A 25,884-nucleotide genomic window follows, 5' to 3' on the forward strand; every position below is an offset into this window, starting at 1 on the left:
TGATATCTATTCTGCCTTCCTAGTTCATGCTGTTGAATAAATGACAGTTAAACTTTAGAAGGACAAAAAGCATCAAGGAAATGGACAATTTAAAGTGGATAAATTCAATATCTGAGCATAATCCTTTTCTCTAGTCCTGAAACAGGCTGATTTCAACACAAATTCTTAGATATTTGCCACTTACCTTTCAGGCTTGTAGACAAGGTTGTGGTAACAGATCTCAAGATGTGGAGTTGATTCAATGACAAAATTCATTTGAGCACTTTCCTTCATGGCTACTGCAACCACAAAATCAATTTCTCTCAAGGAGATTTCAGTCTCAGAGGGCTCACATATAATCTCAATCAGTGAAAATAATAGGCAGCTTTCTGTTTATTCTTTAAACTAAAGATATCTTAGATGGAAGGAAAAAAGGGAGTAAAACAAAAATTAACCTAGGAAAAATTTTTTCACTGACATAGATATCTAGACATCAGTTCATAAAGCACTGGGAGATCTACAGTATACTATATGGTATATTTAAGGCACAAAGCGTTAAGAAATTTGAGATGGCTGCTCACAACAGGAGCTTAAAGAAAGATATGAAAAAAAGATACCTTATAAAAGAGACAGAATTTAATAAAATCTTAATTGCAAGGAGTAAATCAAAATGAAAATTTGAAAAGTTAAAGCATATTTGTTTTTATTTATAGTTATCACATGAATTATAAAGAAAAAAGAGTATCAGAATGGAACTGGATAGACATATTCATGCTATGGCTAAGAATAAACAATATTCCTATATATTATGGTTAGTGAGAACATTATCAGTATAACAGGGAATTGTGATTATTTAAAAATATGTAGAACTTATTTAGTCTGTGCTTTAGAAATAACTGTATATAGTGCTATAAGCTGAAAAGACTTCAAAAGAATAATACCAAATATACACCTGTGTATAAGAATTCAGAAAAGGCTGCATTCTGTAAAGTCAATCAGCTGTATTAAAATGACACGAATCCAAAACAAGATGCATGTTATATAAAAAGAACTTTGTAAGATTTGCTTGCTGCATTAAATCCACAGTTCAATCCATGAAACTTCCTTTTAATTATCATTTAGACAGAAGCATGCAAATAGTTCTAGGATCTACTTAAGAGTCTTCCCCAAATCCACTAAGGCTACATATTCCCTTTCCAGGAGCTAAGCAGGTATTCGGGTAGCTGCTTCCTCCTCTGCATCCGCTCGGTTTGCGTTAATTTCTGCAAGTGTTCGGCCAAACCGTGCCCATTCATCATTTCGGGGGACAGCAATCTGCTGTTAAAAGAAATACAATGTTTTATGTACACTGAAATAAAAGATCATCTTACCCACTATTATTCAGTGTTTTCAAATAATTTTTCCATTAAGAAGTAATAACTGACCTGAATGACCTTTCCATATTACAGAGACTATACCAATGATTTATAACATTTCAAAACAAAAGATAGTGTTTGTGAAGTGTGTTGTGACAGCCTCAGAAATGATTCTGCTATTATGATCCTCTGTGCGAGAGAGAATGACAATGATGCTCTGTAAATATAACTCCTATGTACTATCTCATGGATTTTGCTGGTGGGCAGGAATTCCTAAAAAAATTTTAATTCTTGCACCATTCCTAGTATGAAATAATTTGTGAAGCATGGTTCATAAGAGCTGGTTTCTTATAAATATTTTTGTTTGGAGCATAAGATAACCTTTCTTGATATCTTAATCCATCTTCATCAAAAGGTATGCTACTTCTTACCACTTTAGTGATGTACCAACAGCAAAAGGGGAAAGGAGGCTTGCGATGCTTCTGCCTCACTAAAGCAGTCCAATAACCAAAAATTTTTGACAGTTGTCATTATGATACTGGAGGAATCTGGCATGCCATATTAGGGCACAAAGCATTCAGTGTGGCAAATGGATGTGCCTACTTCTAAATCTTTATGACTTTAGACTAGATTGCAAAGTGATACCCAATACAGTAGCTACCAGACAAATGTGACTATTTACATTTAAATTACTTAAAATGAAATAAAATTGAAAATTCAGTTCTTATGTTGTTCTAGCCACATTTTAAGTGTTCAATAGCCAAAAGTGGACAATGGCTACCACGTTGGATGGTGCAGATACAGAGTAATTCTATCTGTGCAGATAGTTCAACTGGCTGTTCTACATGATTCACTCTACCTCCCTCCAGATCCAGTTGCTAGAGGCTGTGGGGTTTCCAGAGAGGATGTAGAGTCATAAGACACAGCAAAAGAAAGAGTGACTAAGGCGCTAGCCACGGCTCAAACATGAGGAAATCACTCCTAAACATTGTGTACAGTTAACCCAAACAGTAAAGATGAGAAAGCTGCAACTCATCCTGTTGGGTTCAATACTAATGGCTTTGCAACAAGGCTCAAGGAGTCAAGACTGACATTTCACACAGTCATCAGATAACTCTTTTTTTTTTTTTTTTAAATTATTTTTTTGGGGGGTACACCAAGTTCAATCATCTGTTTTTATACACATATCCCCGTATTCCCTCCCTTCCTTGACTCCCCCCACCCCGAGTCCTCCCCACCCTCCCCGCCCCAGTCCTCTAAGGCATCTTCCATCCTCGAGTTGGACTCCCTTTGTTATACAACTTCCCACTGACTATCTATTTTACAGTTGGTAGTATATATATACACAGTCATCAGATAACTTAAAAGATATTACTTCTGATTTCCACTACCTGGCCCAAACAAATCTACAAATACAGAAAAATAAAATCTTATCTCAATATCAATCCTGTAAAGCCTCAAAGCTCAACTATAACTCTAAATTTCTTCTGCCTGAAGAATTTCTAATTTCCAGTAATGCATGCTTGAAGGTACTTCTAACATACGATACTGCCCTCAAAATCTGTTTTATGGGGACATGGGACACTTAATTTAGAAAGAAAATTAATCTCAAGAGTTGCTTCTGTAGTGAAAAGTAAGTTTTATCTTTATAAACATATGGTTTATACAATTCATGAACCTCAAAGACTAGTTTTAGCCACAAAGATACTGTCACTACAATGCCGTGAAAGCTAAATAGATGTGTCAAAATTATAGGCAGTGAGCCCCATACCTCTCCCACATCATATATAACAATCTGTCCTTCAGAATCACCCACGGCAATCTCTCTTCCAGAATGGGTCCATCTTACACGATTAAGAGCAGGATTACCCTCCACAGAAATGCTGGCAGTTGGCACCTAGAGTCATTTAAAATATAGTGCAGTGTTAAAAGTTTCATCAGGATTTCTATAAACATGTAAAACAGTAATTCTTCTTTCTTCCATTTTGGCTACATTTTTAAAAACAAAGATGAAAATAGATAAGGAATTTTCCCAACTTTCTTCCTGTTCAGTGATACATTCTGAATGACATTATAGTCAATCCTTGAAAACAGTTTGGGAAAATAACTTAAGTCCTTATATAAGAAATTTTCACATGACTGGACACATCATTTTGAAAGATCTTCTCTTTAATAAAGGATTCTTTGTTGTTTTAACAACTTCTTTAAGAAGTCAAGCCATTTGAAAACAGATGGCCAAAACCTCATTTAAAGAAACATCTCAAAAGCCCTCATAAACAGATTATGGTTCAATTTTAGAGGACAGGAATTACTTTTGTAGCTTGCATCTCTGTCAGCTAAAACCTGTCATTTGATCCACAGTTCCTAGGAACAGTTCATACTGAAGATGCAGTATGGGTCTTTCCAAAGCCCTTGTTCCCATGAACTGTCTGGAGCAGGGCAGGATGATGGTAACAACACGATGGCCCCATCCCTTGGAATCTGACTGTACCCTCTGCTATGCTGAGGAAAAAGAAATTATTTGCCAGGCAAAGAGCAAACCTTCAATGTTTGACTCAGAACAGAATCACAGTAACATTTTTAAATTTTTGAAATCTGATTAAAAATAATCCTATTTGTCACAGTCATCCCCAAATGATTACTTGTAGAATACCAGAACTGTTGTAAGAGAAAAATTATAACAGATATTTTCTCTGAGTTAGCAAATCATAGAAAAGATCCAAATTTAATTGTAACCACATATGTCTAACACCAAAATCCAAATTAAGAAAATAAAATTGGTACCATTTTAGGTAACTAGAAATGTATAATCAAGTCCAATCATTTAGCCAGGGCTCAATACCTTTCCCTAGCAGTATGTGAATGTTCCTCTTCAAACTACTAAAGCAGGAGTTAGCATGGTGTTAAAATTCTTACATTTCCAATACATAATTTCCTTGTCCTGTAAAACCAACTAATTTACTTCAAGGGATTTTAGACACTTGCCAATAGAAATGTGAAGAGATGTGGGAAAAAGTGGGCTGTGGGGAAGGTACCAAGAGACTTTCTCCTCAAAAACTTTTACTGATAGAACTGCTAACATTACCTCTTACCACAACACAGCAATACAGTAGAACTCTAAGGACACTTTAAGCCTCTCTACATTAGTAAAAATAAACCTGGTTAAAAATAAATAATAGCTGCAGTTAAATTTCATTCCTAATAAGTCATTTTAGTATAGCAGTTAGGAAATTTGACGATTTCTATATTAATTTTATAGTAACAGTAATACTGTTTTCAATCTTTCATGGGACAAATCATCAAAATACATTTTGCTTCATTCATATAATTCAGCCTAAGACTAATATTTATGGATGATATACAATTCTATCAAGACTAAGAGATAATTCAGAAATTCAGAATTAAGGTTAACATACGTCAAGAGTCTGCAACTATCTTTGCTTTCTAGCCTATGAACAAAAAATATCCCAGGTGCCTTATGAATGAGACTTTGCCAGGACATTAGAGACACGATAGTGCTTTTTAGAAGTAAAAGGAAATGCCCCAGTGCTCTTGGCAACAACATTTCTCCCTTCAGTTCTGCACAGTATGCTGTTTATTATTTAGGGTACAAAGCTTATTTGGTTTCTTTGTAATGAAGCTACAATCACAGAGTTCTTTTACATTCCTTGGGATAAAAGAAATTTCACAAATTATTCAATAAATCTCCAATTTTCTATTTTCAGTGCAATTTTTGTTATTTTCCTGCTCACCTCTGTGTCATTATTGAGATTCCACAAATCCAGCCTACCCATGCCATCCACACAGGCAAACAGGGCTGGGTGGGTGGGTGACCACATAACATCATAAACATAGTCTGAATTATCTTCAAATGAGTACAAAGGCTTGTTATTCTGAAAGGGAAAAGTTGATTTTTAGCACAGTCAAAATATGGCATACATTCAACAGGTATGATAACATTTTATGATACTTAACTCAGCCTAGAAAAAAGTTCCTATAATTTGTTTCACTACAGAATTATCTGGTGTTATGAACTAAGAATCAACTGGACTGCATTTTCTGTTTAACCTGTGGACACCACACTGTTTACAAAAAGGAACAGAATGTGCTTTAAAAACATTTCAATGAAGGATTCCAGAAAGATGAGAGCAATGGCAGTACACTTTTTGAATCTCCTCTAAATCTCCCCATAAACCCAGACAAAGCGATGACGATAGCAAACCCAAAGATTCACAGACAACATCTACAACAAAAGCAGGAGACAGAACTCCAAATGTAAGCAGTAGTCTTAGTAAGCAGGACTACCATGAGACCTGTGCAGTTACACCTGTGTGGGAAGAAGTATGGGAAGGTGCGAGGGCTTCTGACAGCTGAAGAATAGAAGAGAAGAGCCTCACAGTCCACAGCAGGTGCTCTGGACAGCGTGGGGGGCCGTCTGAGAAGAGCAGCAGAGACTGGGAGGGAGTTCAACACAATTCCATTTATAAACAATTGCAGGCAGACTCCAGTGTGACATAACTAAGGTCTAATGATGCAGTCTGAGCCTGATAAACTCACAAAATTAACAAATCAAAGTTCTCTTTTCAAGACAAAGTCTTATCAAAAAGAAAACTGCCGGGAATGGAATCCAAGTTGCGGAATACAGCACAATAAGGACAAAGGGAAGAGAAGATTCAGATAAAGGTGGTGGTGAAGAACAGAAAAGGTACATTTCAGAAAGCACAAGACAGAGAGATATACATCCACTTTGCAAAAAACCCAGGAGAGTTTTCACCTAGACTATGAAACAGAAAAGCTATCCTTGCCCATTCTCTCCTTCTTAAATGGAAAGAAAAACATTTCACTACTAGACAATAAGCAACAAAAAAAGGATCTCAGTCAAATCTCACACAAAGTTATCGTGGCAGATCTTTGATAAGGGTGCCATGACAATTAGATTTCAACAAATGACGTTGGGACAACTGGATATGCACGTGCAAAAGAATGAAGCTGGATCCCTGCTTCCTCACATCACGCACAGAATTAACTCAAAATATGTCTTAGATCTAAATGTAAGAGGTAAAAACTATAAAACTCAGGACAAAGCATAGGAATAAATCATTGTGACTTTGAACTTGACAATGATTTCTTAGATAACAAAAGCACAAATGACAAAAAAAAAGTAGATAAATTGGGCTAAATCAAAATTAAATACCCTCCAAATGTACTTCAAATAATACCCTCAAGAAAGTGAAAAGACAACCTATACAACGGGCAAAAATATTTGGAAATAATATATCTGATAAGCTACTTGTATCTAGAACTCTTACAACACTTTAATAAAAAGGCAAATAACCCAATTTAAACTTGGGCAAAGTTTTAACAGACATTTCTCCAAAGATCTGCAAATAAAAATAAGCACTTGAAAAGATGCCCAACATCATTATCCATGAGGGGAATGCAAATTAAAACCACAATGGAATAATATCATTTTCATATCACCAGGATGGCTCTAATAAAAACCAAAAACCACTGAATTGTATACTATAAAAGTTAGTCCTATGGTATATGAATTATATCTCAATAGCACTGTTACTTTAAAAAAGAAAGAAGAAATAAAGTGAGTTTTTAAAAAAGTGACAAAGAAGATTAACAAAGGTACAATGGCAGGCCCTAAAAAAGAAAACCAAAGCAATACTACAGAATACAAAAATAATAATTTTAGAGCACTCTCCTAAAATAAAAGGCAGCTCGAAATTTCATACTAAAGAGTATCCTGTGTATCTAGGACAATCAACCCTTAAAAAAAATAAAAGAAAAAAATGATTTGATCATCCAGATTTTTAAAGACCAAGTCATGAGTAAAGAAAAAAAAAATCAGACTGTCATCAGACTTTCTGATAATGCCTTTTGCCAGAAAACAATAAAGTAACATATTTAAGGTAATCAAAAAATATAAACTGTGGATTTTATATACAGCCAAACTGACCTACACAAATAGACAGACTCTTGTGAATATGGGAATAATGCACCCATGAGCACCTCCTGAAGAATATACTGCAAAGTAAGCTTCAGATGACCAAAAAGAATGAAGAGATGTCAACAAAAGGACTGGGGACACCAAGTGATTCATGAGGGTAAGCTTCTCTTTACAGAATTATAAACAATCTACAACTGTACACAACAATATGAACAATACCATAAGAATGCAAAACCGAGCCCGTGAGAAACTAACAGGACAACCAACCTGGTTTCTTCAACAGCAGCAGCAGAAAAACAAGACAGGAAAGGAAACCCTATTTTAAGAGAGAGCCTCAAAAGATATGTCAATTGCAAATAAACGAACCTCATTTGGATCCTGCTTCAAACAAATAAATAGTGAAAAAAATTTTTAATTGAACACTGATTGGCTATTTGATGAAATTAAGGAATCACTATTCCTCTTGGGGGGTGCAACAATGTTATGGTAGTATTACAGTTATTTTTTTAAAAAAGATATATACTGCATATTTATAGATGAAATATCTCTGCATTTAAAATAATCCAGGGGTAGTAAGGGAATGTACCCAGGAATAGGTCAAACAAGATTGGTCACGTGTTGATAATTTTAGAAGCTAGGTAACGAGTACAATGGTTTCATTATACTCTTCTTTCTGCTTTTGTGTCTATTTGGAATCTTCCATAATAAAAAGTTTAAGATCATAAATTTAAAAATTTCAGATATCATTGTAAATGTCAACTGCATGATTATCTTAATAGCCAAAAATGTCTGCTTGTAATTAAGAAAACAAAAATGTTAACAAAACTTAAAAGTAAGCTAAACACAGAAACTAAGAGGTTTTTTTTTTTCCCTTCTTAAGATCATTATTTTCCTATAACTCTCCTTGGCAGCAATGCCAGGTGAAGGCTCCCTCTGAGGCAGTGGTTTTCAACTGGGGATGAGAATCACAATCATCTTCAGAGCTTTTAAAAAATCCAGATGCAGGGCCCCACCATCAATGTACCTCATCAGTCTTTTTGGTGTTGCTCCACTAGAGATTCTGGTGCACATCAACGATTAAGAAACATCGTGCTACAGTCTGTAAATCCTGAGGTGACTGTATACTTCTTCGAGAAAATTTCATTTTTAGGCAATTTTATGGTCTCTCATCAAAGACTTAAAACAGAAGTTGTTCACAGTCATGTGCACATGCTTGACATACGCAATATGTATCGGTCTGCAAGACTTTTTTAAATTTTCAATTTTTATTTTTAAAGAAGGGGTTATCAACAGAAAAATGGGCAAAGACTTGAACAGGCACTTCACAAAATGACCAATAAACACATGGAAAGGAGCTTAAGATAACCTCATTAGTATCAAGGAAATACAAATGAAAACCACAATGCAATGCAATGATACCCATCAGAATAATTAAAATGAAAAAAAAAGCAGAAAATACCATGTGTCAGCAAGGTTGTAGAGCAAGGGGAACTTTCATATGCTACTGGTGAATTATAAACTGGTAAAACTATTTTGGAAAATTGCTTGGCAGTATCAACTAAAGCAGAACGCACGCATATCTTATGGCCAAGTATTTCCCTCCTAGTATATGACCGACAGAAATGAGTGCTCATGTCCATCAATAGACACCTACAACTATGCTCATAGAAGCATTATCCATAACAACCCTGAACTACAATCAACCCAAATACCATCAGCAGCAGAATGGATAAATAAATAATCTCAGTATATATCTGAGAGAATGAACAACCTACAATTACATTCAACAATATGGAATGACTCTCACAAACATAATGTTGAACAAAAGAAGCCAGACACAAGTAAGTACATATCATATGATTCCACTTTTTATAAAATATGAAAAATGTTGTTCACAAATTAGATTAAGATGTACATAAAATTATATTTAAAAAGAAAACTGCTGAGTATCTCTGGAAATTATTAAATAAAATAGTTCATCTATTCAGTGGACTATGATGCAGCCAGAGGAAAAAAGCAGGATGTACTATAACTGGGTAAAAGATTATATTAAAAATGAAAATAAAAATACAATAAATGGCAACATGTTCCCAAATTTTAAAAATGTAATTAGAAACATTTTGTAATTTTTTTTCAAGTTTAACTTAAAGAACATAGTCATGGGACTTCCCTGATGGTCCAGTGGTGAAGAATCCGCCTTACAATGCAGGAGACGTGGGTTCGATCCCTGGTCAGGGAACTAAGATCCCACATGCTGTGGGGCAACCAAGCCTGTGTGCCACAACTACTGAGCCGGTGTGTCTCAACTAGAGAGCCTGTGTGCCACAAACTACAGAGCCCACATGCTCTGGAATCTGCATGCCACAACTACAGAGAAGCCTGGGCACCACAATGAAGAGCCCCCGCACCACAATGAAAGATCCTGCATGCTGCAACTAAGATCTGATGCAGCCATAAATAAATAAATAAATTAATGAATGAATAAATGAATAAATCTTAAAAAATAAATAAATAAAAAGATAAAATAGGGACTTCCTAGATAGCCAAGTGGTTAAGAATCTGCCTGCCAATGCAGGGGACATGGGTTCGATCTCTGCTCCAGGAGGATCCCACATGCCGTGGAGCAACTAAACCCGTGCACCACAACTATTGAGCCCATGTGCCGCAACTCCTGAAGTGCGTGCACCTAGAGCCCATGCTCTGCAACAAGAGAAGCCACTGCAATGAGAAACCCACACATCGCAACGAAGAGTAGCCCCTGCTCGCCACAATTAGAGAAAGCCAGCGTGCAGCAATAAAGATCCAATGCAGCCAAAACAAAAACAAAAACAAAAGACTGTAGTGTTCTTTGAATGATAGATAGCATCTGAATAATCAAAGGTAGCTCATTCTAGTACAATGGCGAAAATAAACACTGTATAGTCAAGGAATGAACCATGTTTTTTTCCTGAGTTCTTTACAGTACAGTAATGTATTGGGTTAAATAGTGTTCCCCGCTCCCAACCCCCTGCCAAATACAAGTCCACCTGGAACATGGAAATGTACTGATACTGGAAAAAGGGTCCTTGCAGATGTAATTAAGCTGAGGCCCTAAACCTAGCATGACTGTTGTCCTAAAAGAAAAATCTGGACAGAGACAATAGGAAGAGCTCTATGTGATGACAGAGGCAGAAAATGGAGTGATGCAACTGGAAGCCAAAAAGCACAAGATTGCTGGCAACCACCAAAAACTAGAAAAGAGGCATGCAAAGAGGAACAGATTCTTCCTCAGAGTCTCCAAAAGTAAGCAACCTTGTCAACAGCTTGATTTCAGACTTCTAGCCTACTGTGAAAGAATAAATTTCTGTTGTTTTAAGTTATCCAGTTTGTGGCAATTTGTTACAACAGCTGCAGGAAACTAATACAGTAATTCTATATTTTTCTGGGTTATCTGGGAAGTTCTAGATTAATAACCAGAAGAGCCCCTGTAGTAAATTCATGAACATAAGAGTGAGGTGTTCTTCAGAGAAATGGGAAATAAGTATGTCCTCACTTGGATCAGGACAGAAATAAACAGATTCTCATTAAAAAGAAATAATTCCAAGGGCAGAAATACCTTCCTATATAACCTGATGGAAGATACTAACTTTTTGAGAAGGAATGTGTCTGTTAAAAATAATGGAAATACAAAGAAGCAGTCTTATAAGAAAAATGAAGACAGTGCCCAATTCATGCACTGTTCAGGAGAGAGCATCTCAGTCAATGGATTCTAGGATTACCACCCATGGCAAGGTTACTGCTATGTGAAGAGGAACGAATCAGGCTATCTTTGCTTGATGCCATTAAACATTCAAATTAGAAAACTTCTTTTGTTCCAATTCCGTGCTCACCAAGCAACCTTCTGATTATAATTTGGCTTCCCTTGTGGGTTGTCTACAGGGAAACAATGAGCTTGGTCAGGCAAGCATGAGTATCTGGGCCTTCTGGCAGTTGTTTCTCATTGTAAATTAATAAATTGACCTTCTCCAATGTATCAGTGTCTTAGAAGCCTGTGAGTTCTCATCAGCACTCCCAAGCTAATCAGCTCTAGCAGACTGACAAAAGTGAGTTTCTGGATATGCAAAGGACAGGCTGGACACTGACCAATAACAAGTTACTATTGTATTTTCTAAGAGTTAAACAGGTTAAAGCTTTTCAAATAAGTGTTGAGGTTAGAATACACTGTGCATACATTAAAACATTTTGTCCTCCAAATAAATAATTCTTACATTTTAAGAGTAAATTGTAACAAGTATGGTTAAATGTGGTTGGAATATTAAGCTCATTCATCAGGTCTACCCCTAATCAAGTGCTTATGGAATCCTCAGGTTACCTTCAAGAACCTTCTACCCCTCACATATTCTTTCTACCATTTTTCAGGTCTGCCAAGTGCTTCTGTTGTGAATTCTTAAATCTGGTATTTTAAAAAGTTAACAGTGTCCTTCAAATATATTTGAAGCAATATCTTGATTGGTTTAAATTCACCAAAATGTGGAAAACCATCTATCTTCTTTTGTTTATCTTCTTTACTAAAAATAACAGAGTTTAAAAAAGTAAAGAAAACAATTTGATGATCCAGAACCCTGTCACTGCATTAAAATTCCTGACTCTGAAAAAATTAGCAGCACACAACAGAAGTAGATTACTTGAAACTAAATTTGAGGCAGTGCTAAACTGAGATTTCTAGGGATCTTTTAGAGGGCTTACAGAAAGGGAGAAAATGAATCATGTTTCACTATTGGGGCACAGCCAGATCTTAAAGGATATAAAGATACAGCAATATCTAATGATTCATTCTTCCAGTTTATGGGGCTCAATTCCTAGAGTCAGAAAACACTTAAAAAGCAGAGGCAAAGAACAACATTTAAAGTTTGTTAAATTCATGAATGTGAAGATACTGGTTTAAAAAGCTTAAAATGGAACTGGAACAACGTTTTTAAGAAGAGATTGTTTTAAAACCATTGTGTTGGAAAGCACAGAGGCGCTACCAAGTTTTCAGGGAAGAAATGAACACCAGCAACACAATTAACTATAAAGTATAATTCCAAGATCAAAACAATGACCTTGGGAGCCATAATACAGCCAAATAAAAAAAAAAAAATGTACTCAGCAGATTGTTGCTGTTCCAGTCTTCATAGAGTAGAACCATTTGTGTGAAGAAAAGTCAGAATAAAAGGTAATTCTTCTGATAAAGTTTTAGAAAGTACCTCCTCTTCTATAAAAACACCCTATTTTGTGTTGGCCTATTCTCCGGCCACTAACATTGGAGAGGTATGTATGTATCGGGTGCGGGGGAGCAGAGAGCCATATATCATAATTGAATGAATAAATGAGTCTTCTATACAAAGCTCACAGAAGGAAGCAAGGCCTAAAAAAGAGATATGCCTGGCTGTCACTGTTATTCAGGAGGCAGTTCTACGTTGAAATACAACAAAATACAAGAACGAAAAATATCGACCACCAATCAACCAGCTGTGTAGTACCACAAAAGCATCAATCAGTCTGCTATCACAGATATAAGTTCTCTTCTTGTTTAGGCAAGATGAAGTCTTGATCTTCCGATTCTACTTGGTAATATATATAAGAATGGAAGCCTCAAACTTAAAAATAAAAGGATGGCAAACTGAAGCCCTGAGATATTAAAAAATAATAATAAATCTACAAATAGATAAAAGATTCTTTTCAATTACTGGAAAAGGAAGCTGGCCAACAATCTAAGAAAGATGTAACCTCTCCTGTGTCTCTATAAAGGACAACTAAGGTGAAAGCATAACCAGAAATCTAGCCACTTATGTGGCTGCCTACAGCCTAAACAGAAACAGTTGGCTTCATCTTTACAATTCTACATCTTGCTTTGGTTTTACTAGCTGAATTATGCATTTCTTTGCTTGTGGTTGTGAGAATCTTCTACCTCTACCTTTTTCCACTGTATAAATCTCATTCAAAAAAACAAAAATTCAAGAACAATCCAGGAAAGAAAACAGATGATTGACTAAATGCATTCAGGCTCTGTCTGATATCCATGAATGGGAAAAGGAAGAATTGAATGAACATTATTAAGTGCCTATCATGCTAGACACTGTGTTAATAAGCACTTTTTAATGTTTTTCTTCATTAGACTTAAATGCTATTTTTATGCCTGCTAATTAACCCAAAACCTGAAAACATTTAATTTTAAGAGGCAAAGTTTTCTAACTCACTTCCTATTAGACTTAAAGAAAGCATCAAGAAAGGACAAGAGTGAATAGTGAGTTCATCCATGATTTCTGAAGCCAGCCAGCACTTGATAAATAAATGAGTTCCACTGTAAGAGTGAAGAATATCTCTTAAGAGCACTAGGTTTTCTCAAAGAAACTGAAGAATCAAAGTTAGAATGAGACAGATGGAAAGAAGAAAAAAGATAGCTTAAAATTTAACTTAATTTAAATAGACTCTGATATTCCAAGTGTGCAGCTTTGCCAGCAACAACGTAATACTGCAGAAAAGATAGACAGCAAAGTCAAGGCACTTTAATTTTTAAATGAAGTCAAATGAAACTACAAGGCCTATCACAGGGAGAAATGTTCCCCACCTGGATCTGCCTTGAGACTTGCAGTGAGGCAGGGCAGTGTCACATTTATCTGGAACTGCTGGAGGATCAGGAAGCACTTTATAACATAAATGGTTTTTCAAAGTTTATTAAAACCCAAACAAGCTATTTAAATTATGTACTGTGGAAAACAAAAATACATATGCATCCATATATATTTATATAGAGGTATTTATACAATCCTTTCTTGACGATTCAAGTTTATAATGTATAGTCTTATTGTATAAGACATACTGTACATCAGCTTTTATCTATCTTTTCTCCAGTTTCCATCAGCTCTGTGAGCCACTGCAGTTCCAAACAGCCTCTAAAAGAGCAAATGCACAGTTTTTGTGTTGGGCTACAGGGCAAATACATGAGTGCCACGTGAGACCCTCAGGGGCCTTTCCCGCAACTCAGTTCAGGGTAAGCAGTTCTGTGCTTAAAAAGCCTGAAGTGGTGGGAAGACTGGTCTTGGTTATGTGTGGGATTACCATACCTGTCAGTATACTTTCAAGCAAACTTCAGCATCTACTTGTTCACTCATGTTCTGTGTAACTTATTAGTTCTGATCTATCATTAAATCACTCTAAGCTTTTAGGAGGCTTTCTGTCTTTCCCATGTAGTAATAGAGCACCACCTTGTGTCAGAAACCTGAGCACCTGACTAGACATCTGTTTTTAGATACCTTAGTTGTCCAAAGTTTTACTGTCCAGTCAAATGATGAAGTGACAAAAAGATGTGAGAAGTCCACTGCTCCAACAGCTGCATGACAATGAATGCCAGTAATTGGTCCTTGATGTCCCTCGAACATCTCACTGATTCCAGCTTTGCTGTTTCATTAAGAGTGAAAACAGGGATATCTCTTGTAAGTAGACCACTTATAAATATATGTAACCATGGGTTTATTTATTACACTTTGACATAATTTCAACAAACTTAACTCTGTGCTCATAACACATCAGAATAATTATGTTGAGTGTTACTCTATTCAGATTTGATAATGCTACTAAAGCAGTAAGTATATTTTAGAGCCATAAATATCATGCTATTGATGACAGAACTCAAAAGTCCAATATCTGAGGTGGTAGAATAGAGACAAAGGGATGCTACATGTAAGGGAGAGAATCTGGGCTACTTTTAAATCAAAAGCTTTGAAGTGAAGGTGATCTGTATTTGAGATGAAATCTGGATGCTCAATTTTTTTTAAAGGAAGCAATTGATAAGGTACAGCTAGACAATTTCAAAACAGATTGAACAGCAGGAGAAATACCCGTCAATTTAAAATGTGTACGTGACATTACTGTACAATTATCAGGAGGGCTGAACTAAGGCTCAAAGTCCAAGTAAATCGAAATGGAAAAACGGCTGAAAACCTAATTTACAACTTTAAAGGTCAGTATGTGGCATGTGTATTTTGTATTTGTAATTGCTGAATACCACTAACTTTTGTGAGTACGTCCACATGAACAAAAACCACAACATACCACAACCCTCAAAATCCAGAACACAACACGATCCAAAATAGCCTTTTATTTTTAAAAAGTATTTAAGTTTTAATTTTATATACCTGAACTTAAATAATTTGTCACAAATAACGAGTGGCTCTAGGACAGATTTCTACTTGAATAAGAGGCAGTTTGTTTTAATGAGATTATTCAAGGGAAAATTTTAAATAATTGCAAATTCCAGCTTAGATTTACCTTCCATGGCGGCATGCTGTGTACACAGAACCTTCTTCACTCCCAACAACGAAGTTGTTGACATCTCCAACAGGGAAGGACATAGATGTCACAGCGACTGCCTTTGACTGTTTATGAACCAATTCCATGCTATCCTACACAGAAAAAATTGAGCATATTATTTTGTAAACTTACGATTTTTTTAAGAAAACTTTCTAGTCTTAATTAGTCTGTGACTAGTTCTTTTACTATACTGCTCATAAAAATTTAGTTTTATTAAGTGAAGCAGGTTTCAAAATGAAGTATATACACCACAAATTATATTTAATACATGTTTAGATTTATACACTACTACTATAATACTATTATAAAACATTTATGATAAACATAAGCTGGGGTTTATATAGACTTAAAGTACCAATATTTGCCTCAAAATTTCAGAGTTTTCCAAGTTTAACCTACCTGTGGATGGGAAAGCATGTCCAGACTCCATGAACAAATTTTTCCATCAGTAGAGATACTAATCAGATTGTGAGCATTCTGTGTTCCAACAACATTTACACAATATACAGGGTGCTAAAGAAAGAGATATTAAAGAAAGTTTTCTGGGATTATTTTACCAAAAAAAGAAAGAAAGAAAGAAAGAATTTTTACTGTATAATCACAGGTATTCTGTTTCATATCCAAACAGTCTAGTATCTTGAAGGCATTTTTAATGTGAAGTTTCATGCTAGTCTGTGGATTAACAAAAGATTATCTCAGAAGAGACATGAGTTTCTAATAAAACAGATTCCCAAAAATACAAAAAAAAAAAAGAGCCTTCATTCTTGGCTGCTAAATAATAAGGAATTCACACATCAAAGGAAACACATTTTGAGACTACTCTGATGGATATTACTAAGTATTTAATGGTGAAGGAAGACAGAAATCTAATGGAAATAACCTCTTTAACTTACTGTGTGTGCCGCAGCTGACAGTGGAGTTCTTTGCACTGGAGTTCTTTTATTGCTACGGTTATCCCACAGCACAATTTGGCCTGAATATGTGCCACCAACAACCAGATTGGGATGAAATTTTGCAAATGTAGCAGACATAACAGCTGACTGCAAATAAGCAAGATTTTTATATTTAAGGTTCAAGTGGAAGAAGTGTGACAAGTTATAAAAATGAATCTATCTCCAAAACATTTTCCCCTTTATTGTAAGGTATCAGACATTATAAAAACCAGTAAACAAATATTCTTAAAAATTTCATTTTGCTTTAGAACATAAAGATACAGCTTTGGAATAGTTTTACTTAAAAGTCAAATGTAATGACTGTTTACAGAAATGCTTAAGCAATTTATCAAAGAAAGCAAAAATTATTTGATTACATCATTAAATCGAAAGATACCTGGCTCTACTTTAGCCTCTGACAGTAATCTGACAACAGAGTATATGCTAGTTTTGATTCAGTTAAGTTTTTGCAGAATTATGATATTATTAAAAGATTATAACTTATGCAACCAGAAAGGCCTGCAAATTCTAACCTCCCATTAAATCCACTTTAAAAATCTGCATCTGTTTCCTACTTCAAACATATGTTTCTACTTAAAACTATCTAGTTCCAACTCCTCAGGCCATGTACAAGTAATTCAGTGGGCCAACCATCTAATTGTATATTCAGCAAATAAGTTCCTGAGAAATTCCCCGTAGAAGAGACATTTTATAAAAGATTCCTTTTATACAATCAATCACAATAATAGAAAATCACAACTGCAAAGGACTTTAGGTGTGATTAAACATAAGAGATGTCAGAAAAGCTAGAAAACACAGATCTTGTTGAACTGAGAAATCTTCAGTTTTTTGTTAACATCTGTTTGCAAATATGGGGTGGTTGAGTAAATGCCAATCCAATGATATCATTATGTTGACAAGAAAAGAAAAAAGGCACTTGTCTAAATTCATTAGTGTATTCTTAAACTTGAGGAAGACTGCTAAAAGACCATCTTACCTGGCAGTGAAACACATACTCCGGAGTAGTTTTCTTATATTTCATATTCCACACAAGGGCCACACCATCAGGCTCGTGAGGAGCATCTTCGTTGTTATTGTAGGAAGCCACAAGTAACTCTGGGTACTGCTCAAGTGGGAAGAAAATGCTATGCATAATAAGAACTGTTTCACATTCCTAGTTATTCAACTGTCTTTATCAAATTATTCTGAAAATACAAATTCCTCACACTTCACCAAGAAATATATATCTAGAGTTATGCTCACTGGAATGTTAGAAAAACTTTAAATTAGTATAGTTATTTTAAATGTTTTAATGCTAAAATATTTTATTAAAATATGTGTTGCAATTCTATCCAAAGGATTTGGTGAGCAATTAAAATTAGCAAAACTGGGCTGTGGCATAAATAAAATCTTGATTTTTTTTTTTTGTTTGTTTTTGTTTTTTTTTTTTTATTTTTTTATTTTTTTTTTGGGGGGGGTACACCAGGAATAAAATCTTGATTTTTAAATATAGTGTTTCCAATCCTCTCTTCCTATGTATGTAAGACAACCATAACATTAGAACGATCATCGGTATTTTTAATAATATAATTGATTTAATTATACAGTTTCCATAATTAAAACTACCTGCTTCTTGTAATTCAAAAATCAGTTAATAGCAACCAATTTTGTTATAATTTACCTGAGATGACCAATCCAAACAACTAACAACTCGATGCTTTGACCAACGTTCATCAAAAAATTGTCGATTTAATGACAGTTTAGCACCTGCCTGAATCTCTCTACAGAAAAAGATGGGGGAAAAAAAGAAAAAAAAAAACCAACAACTGTTACAACTTCCCATCTTAATCTGAAAGTAATTCAACACTGCTGAAGCCATAATTTTAGCAATTAAACATTACCCTTCTTTGTCTTCCAAATCTCTTCCACTGTAGTCAAAGAAGATGTTAATCTGCTCAGAAAGAGCTCTTTCTACAATTCTTGTAGAATGGTCAAAGAAACTTAAAAATTCCTCAGAGTGCAAGATTTGCTGCTTTTCTTCTTCAGTCAGCTCATGAGGGGGGGCTGTAAAACAAATGTTTTTCTGAAGTCTGATTTATGTCACTCAAATCATGTCATCTCACTATCACAATTTGGATCAATGAATGCTACTCATTTTTTTTCCAAGCAGATTCACCTCTTTGATTTAGAGCATTTTATTCTACTTTAATACATAAATAATAAAGGCAATCATAACAGGAATCAACAAAATTTTTTAAATTCTTTTTTTTTAAGTTAAATTCTTTAAGATACCTTTACTATCACTTTCTTCATCTTTCTTTAAAGTTTTCTCTTCCTCAGGTTCAATAGGTGGTTTAGGAGTCACTACATCATCTTCTTCCTCTTCATCTGAAAAAAAAGAATAACACAATTATTTTTATGAAAATAACTGATAACTCTTGAGGTAATTATTTCAGAAAGTATCACAACTTTTTAGATAAAAGCAAACCGCTGATAAGATAGAACAAGTACAAATAATATAAATTTTATCAATACAACTTTAAAAAAAGAATTAAGTGGAACTTCTTGGTTTTTATACATACCTATGTGGTAACTCAGCAATAGTCATATCAAATTCTGTAGCTACATAAACTGAAATAAGATATATAAGCAACTAGGATGAGTTCCTCATGGAAATCTCTAAAAGCTTGCAAGCATTTATTCCAGACAGAACAACATGCAACTCCTACACAGTTTTATGTAGCATGCTGACACATTAATGCTGTAAAATGAAGAAAATCAAACGTCTAAAATAGCCTACAGAGCTGGCTGCTTACTTGTGATCTGACACCATCAGTGTCTAATGGGTGTTCATATGGCATAAAGACGGCTTACATTAACTCTCAGGTTGCTATTTGAGAGGCAGATTTTAAAGATAATAGCTATGAGGCCACATTTTCTGTTCTGTCATTTTAAATGCAAGTCTCATTATCTACCGTTATATGATGTGGCAATAAGTGCTTAAAATACTGTTTTCTTAACTTGAATAAAAATACATATTGAGATAATATACAATGTTTATAAGACTTTTAAAAATTATTAAATCTCCTTATACCCCCAAACCAGGAAATAACTTTAAATTACTTATTTTAAAATGTTCTAGAACATACAACTTTGCCTACCTTCTCTTTCACTACATACTGAGGTGGATTTTTATAAAGAAAACGCTTATTTTTATTGCCTAAACAGATATGTCATTTGTCTATGAGGGAATGGCAGTAGGCATCTGCAGCAGCATGCATCTCAAGTAATGAGAGCCCATTCAATAAGGGGACTTTACTTGTTAGTTATAGTCATTTCCCTGACCCACGTTCAAAATTATCTAAAACACACACACACATGACACACACAAAAGAGTGGTCAAGGATGGGAACCAGCTGCCAAGTCATGGTCCCAGCAGCCAGGCCAGCTGACTAGATAGCGACAACCAGATGGCACTGCTGGGATTGTGTCTTTCTGCTACAAGGTGGCAATGGGATGGCATAACATTCTTCCGCTTGACTGCTTCCAATCCTCTCTCTCCCCAATGGCGAGCCTGTGCAATTACCCACACTCCAGGAGGGCTACAGATAAGCCTTTACCCTGCAAACAAAATGCAGCTTGTAGGCCACACCAGCTGCCAAACCACACACATAGTGTTAGGTTTGGAGAGCTATGAAAATCTTTCTAACTCTATAGTATAAGCAATAAAAATATAACTGTACCTGTAGGAAAGAAAGCTTTAAATGACACTGTATAATGCACACAATGATACAACCTCCAACTTAATCAAAATGATAATGACGTATGCCAATCCTACATTACTTGAAATTGAGCGATTTTTACGTTCTGACAAGTTTACAGAACTAGGATAAATGGCACGAATGATTTCAATATATGCTCATACTTTTGAACCAAATGGTGAAGGTTAAAATTTTTCCTTTCAAGGGCCTCAATCAGCCACAAAGGAAAACAGTAATCACTGTCTTTTCAGCCAGCCCAACCGCATTTGTCAGCCCTTTCTCCGTCAATGCAGCCAGAGCAATCAACCTGCCAAACATTCAGAATAGAAAAACAATCTGAAAATACAGGGTATAATGCACCTGCCAGTGAAAATGGCCATTTCAAGAAAAGCTAGTGATCTCAGTGACCCCGCTGAGGAGGCGGTGGTGCAAAGGGGAAAGAACACGTAAAAGAATTCTTAGTGATCACCACTCTCTTGCACACTGACACTTCCTTACAAAGCATGCCAATTACAGCTTTTGTGCTACTTAAAAAAATGAAAGCTTTTTTTGGGCAAAATAATCACACAGAAAAACAGAAAGACAGTACTCCTTTTTAGATGAATTCTCATATACAATGGATTATTAATCTGAAAACTATAACTGGTAACACCTCTATGGTGTACTGCTCAAACATTACGATGAAATTCTACCATAAAGTCACCTGCCAGTGTAATGTAATAAAATAATTTAATTATATTTAAGTTGACTTTTAGAATAACAAGATATTTACTTCAATTAAAAATTAAGTCTGGGGACTTCCTAGGTGGCACAGTCGTTAAGAATCCACCTGCCAATGCAGGGGACACGGGTTCGAGCCCTGCTCTGGGAAGATTCCACATGCCACCGAGCAACTAAGCCTGTGCGCCACAACTATTGAGCCCGTGTGCTGCAACTACTGAAGCCCATGCACCTAGAGCCTGTGCTCCACAACAAGAGAAGCCACTACAATGAGGAGCCTGCATACCACAGTGAAGAGTTAGCAGCCCCTCTCAGCAGCTAGAGAAAGCCTGTGTGCAGTAATAAAGACCCAATGCAGCCAAGAAATTAAATAAATAAATTTATTAAAAAAAATTAAGTCTGAAAATATGTACTTTTCTATTTTCTGCTGATACTGTCAGTTATCCTAATCAATTCTGTTGACTAGTAGGGTTCACTGTATGTAAATCCTAAAATCAAAGATAGGGAATCTGAGTCACCCTGGACAGGTCATTCTTTTTTTTTTTTTTTTTTTTAATTTATTTATTACTTTTTTGGGGGTACACCAAGTTCAATCATCTGTTTTTATACACATATCCCTGTATGAGGTCATTCTTAAGCAATGTGAATTATAAATTATAGCCTCCTATCCACACCATATTTTCCTTCCTCAACTTGGTTGCATTATACAGCTTCTAACTATCATTTCCAATGACAGGTGTCAAATTCCTGTCATAATGCATATGGTCAGTACTTTGGTGCTAAGTGACCTCGTAATCTACATATTTAACAGAAAAGATCGTGCTTATAGACACTCTTTTCCTTTTAAAATTTAAAATGTAGATGAAGTATGGTAGACAGTGATCTATATCTGCCTACTTTATGGCATTTGCCATGCTTATTTGCCCATACAGATTATCTTCGTTGTATCTGAATGATGAGTATAATCTACTTAAATACTTGTTTTTAGGACTTTATTTTAGAATGAATGTACACACCTCTCTTCCTACATGAACTAAAAACTGATTTAAAAACTATGATAGATACTTAAATCCAAGCTTCATGAAAATGACTAAGCTAAATAAAAATTCCAGGAACATTACAAAATGACCTGTCTTTAAAAAGTACAAAACAATATTTTTATTATAAAGCTGATTATCTATATATACCAAATATTTGGGAAGAAATGCCTAACATCAGTAACAACAGAGACTATTCCTCTGAAACAAATACATTTCTCTTATTAAAAACTAATACAATTAGCTACTAAAAAACTATTAACATGACCAAAAATATAGTATTACAATTCTAAAGATTTTCTAAGCTAGTCCCTATTATATGATAAGCTATAATATATTTAAAACTGAAAAAGACTGCAATAGAGCAGGAAGACTGAAAAATGGGAATGCCATGTCACATCAATTTATTGATGAATATTCATTGCAATACGCTAAGTGGTTAACTCCATGCTTTCTCTGACAGGGAATCTAAGGTTATAAACTGAACAGTAAAGAATGTATAAAAGTACCAGTTACTTTTAAAATGACAAATCTCTTGTCAATGAATGCTAAGACTAGGTTTAATGAACCATTGAATTTTTACTGAGTTAACATCAAAATTGTGATATATTTTGGTGAGATGGAAAGAAAAGCAGTGCTGTAAATTAAGCTGCACCTAGAAATAACACCGAAGAATGAAATTCCAGTTGTTGGAATAATCTGTTACAATGGAGTAGGCTAATCAAAGTTAAATCATCTGTGAAATGGGTGGCTTGTTAAGCTGAAGGAAGGAGTCTTCAGAGCAAGTTTTCTCATCTGTATGTCATGCTATGTTTAAGAGACATCTAAGAATAAGCCACAAACACACTTTGAATTATTTTAAAATATTACAACACATTTAACAGGTAACATGCAAGATCCTAGAAAATCCTCACTAAACACTTTATCACTTATCACAATTCTCAGTGTGGGGGGTCAAAAATAAATCTCATCATCAGGGCATTAATGTTGTTTAGGAAATACATTTGTTGTCTTTAAATTTATTAACTAGTTTCATCATACTGGTGTACTGTATTTTAAGATAGTTTAATATCCTATGAAGAATCCCTAATTTACAAAGTAGTCTGATTACTCATGGTACAAAGGAAGTTGCTACTAAGTTCCAAAAATCAGGAAATGTGTTGCATATAAAAACATAATTTACAAAAATTCAACTTATAAATAACTTCACAAACAAAATGAGAATATTAAGAGGGAAATGCTTCAATCATAAGTTTAAAAATACATGTTAGATATGAATGATTTTCCTTTAATATTTGCAAAATAATCCTTTCTTTTCTGGATCAACATTCTTTTGAATTACTTCATTTTGATCCATTTGTCCATAATTTCACCATCTCATACCTTACTCTTTAAAATCAATATTAAGAAAATCTTATATTAGGACAGAACTTCATGAATATGTATCAACAGAATTCATTCCTTTTATTTTTTCTAAACACCTAGAATCAGATGCAAGGTCACTTGGATTTCCTCAGTAATTCAGATCTTCAACAATGGAAAATTTTAATTAGGAAATACTTTGAGTACAGATCTAAAGCTAATTTGGGAGATAAATAAAAAGGGAGTAATAATTTAATTATACCATTTACTTTAACACAGAATCCGTCTCTCTACATTGTCTCTTTTTATGTAAAATTCAGATTTTATTTAGGCAGTATTGGCATCATTAACACAGATCCTGTTATCTGTGATCTCATAAATATTACATTTTTCTGAAGCCACAATTTCAGATATGCTGATTAAAGTCTTTCAATCAAGGTTAAGAACAAATGCTTCAACTTTCAATTATTTTTATATTCTCACAGATTCTCTGAGGGTTAAAACTAATTTATTACATGTGTTATTTATCCCAGAATTTTTTTTAAAAATCCATTTTAGACAAGGGTACTATTAACCACAAGATCCACAGATTTAGTCTACTTGGGAAGTGTGGGCTCCAGATGTTAAGATCATGCAGTAAAAAGTTAAGAGCTATTTACATATAACATTTTTCTACACATTATAAATGTGTAGAAAGTCAACATGTACCTGCGGAAAAATATCTGACTACTAACTCAATACCAAAAATAATTACAAAATTCCACACAGATAAGAAAGTGGAATGATATGAGAAACAAAGCACTTCACTGGAAATCAAAAACCAGGTTCTGGCTGTAGCCTGATATTCTCTTATATTGTGACCACAGGGTCATCACTGAACTTCCTTGGCTCTCAGTTTCCTCAGATGTAAACAAGCTGATTAAACTTTGGAATTTCTTCCTCTTTAAAAATCTGTGTCTAAAAATTGCAACAAAAAAATCCATACTGAGGATGTGAATAAGAAAAAATAACCGCATTTTCAAAGAGTTAAAAACTTTTAAGAGGTAAGAGAAGAAAGTAACTTTTCCAGGAGCATACCTGTGGGCACCATACTCCTGCCATGAGAAGTTTTTTCTTGCCTGCCGAGAGTGACATTGACTGAGGTCACATGTTCCTAGTCAATTTCATTCACAGTAGGTGCTTTAAGACAGCAAAGTACCTCAGTTCAGAAACAGTGCTACCAACTTACACAATAAACTTGAAAGCAAGAAGATGGCTAGAATGGGGGAAAAAAGGGGAAAGAGCAGGATAAAAACTGCTTTTTAAAAGAATATATTCAGCCATTTAAAAAAAAATGAGAAAAACAGTTACGTCTAAGACCAATTTTTATCTTCAATTTGGTAACTCACATTACTTCTGCACTAATTACACTGTCTACCCAAGTTCAATTTAGTGTCTGTTACACTCAAACTGTGATTTCAGCAATTTTGTCTCATGGTAAGTTTTGGAATTTGTTACATAATTCGTAAATGCAAGCCAACCAGGCTAAGTTTGAGAGGCACTGTACTAAACCAATGGATAAGCAGAAGTACAGTTAAGCACAAAGTGTTTTCATTATAAAACCGTAAATTCAGGGGTTTTTTCTTTCCCTCTTTCTAAAACCTCCACAAATTGGGAAAAGAAACAATGTAAGAGCCTTGGACATGAAAATCATTGTAATGATATAGAGAGGAAATGATTTCACTTTTATAAATAGTTTCATAGGCTAAGGATGGCTCCAAGGTATCGGGGTACGTTTCTCATTTTCCTTCACTTATATACCTCAACCTGAAACTAAAAAAAACAAAGAAATAATCGAGTATATACCATATACTCAATAAACTTGTAGAATCTGTGAATTCTTATTAGGTTGCAAATGAATAAACGTGGACCTTTATAAAACTAACATCTAAGTTTAGTCCACCCAGGAAAATTTTAAAGATAGTTGTGTTAAATAGACATACCCGTTAGAAACTGGGCTCAGCTCACCCATCTTGCCATCTTCACCTACTATCAGTGAAGATAAGAAAAACTGTACTTAACACCATGAAAGATCAAAGCTGTTTATTCATTACTCTTAGCCAATCACTACAAAATGATGTTATCCTGATGCAACTTTACCAATAAGTAAGTTAACTAAGCCATGCTATCTTTTAATGAAGTGTTTTCCAAACTACAGGTCTAAGCCAATAAATTTAGTATGTTATAATCAACACTGAAAAAAATGAAATATAGCAAGAGCGGAGAAAGCGTTATTTCATAAAACTTTTGTATCAGTTACAAGTTTCCCCCACTATCCTGAAAGTACAGCAATCCTATGAAAACTTTCTTAAGCTGAAATGGTGTAAAGTGAAGAAGTAATTACTTCAGGACACATCCTATTAACAGATGCACAAAATAAATACAGCACAGATGCTCAGAGACACAGTT

At 34.8% G+C, this 25,884-nt stretch overlaps 1 protein-coding gene across 3 annotated transcripts in view; it reads right to left on the reverse strand.

Annotated features, from left to right (window-relative positions):
• Positions 1-656: 656 nt before the first annotated feature.
• The window catches only part of DYNC1I2 (dynein cytoplasmic 1 intermediate chain 2), a 49,304-nt gene continuing 24,076 nt past the window's right edge, over positions 657-25,884 (reverse strand). For all 3 annotated transcript variants that reach the window (XM_057745536.1, XM_057745535.1, XM_057745537.1), the window contains 11 exons: positions 18,849-18,944; positions 18,458-18,620; positions 18,238-18,337; positions 17,554-17,679; positions 16,518-16,664; positions 16,024-16,137; positions 15,583-15,716; positions 14,568-14,712; positions 5,087-5,227; positions 3,106-3,231; positions 657-1,296 (listed from right to left, as the gene is read on the reverse strand). In XM_057745536.1, coding sequence (XP_057601519.1) covers positions 1,183-1,296; positions 3,106-3,231; positions 5,087-5,227; positions 14,568-14,712; positions 15,583-15,716; positions 16,024-16,137; positions 16,518-16,664; positions 17,554-17,679; positions 18,238-18,337; positions 18,458-18,620; positions 18,849-18,944 — 1,406 coding nt within the window. In that variant the 3' untranslated portion in view covers positions 657-1,182. The remainder of the gene's footprint in view (positions 1,297-3,105; positions 3,232-5,086; positions 5,228-14,567; positions 14,713-15,582; positions 15,717-16,023; positions 16,138-16,517; positions 16,665-17,553; positions 17,680-18,237; positions 18,338-18,457; positions 18,621-18,848; positions 18,945-25,884) is intronic.

The sequence above is a fragment of the Hippopotamus amphibius genome, chromosome 8 (assembly GCF_030028045.1).
Source record: "Hippopotamus amphibius kiboko isolate mHipAmp2 chromosome 8, mHipAmp2.hap2, whole genome shotgun sequence".
Taxonomy (NCBI): domain Eukaryota; kingdom Metazoa; phylum Chordata; class Mammalia; order Artiodactyla; family Hippopotamidae; genus Hippopotamus; species Hippopotamus amphibius.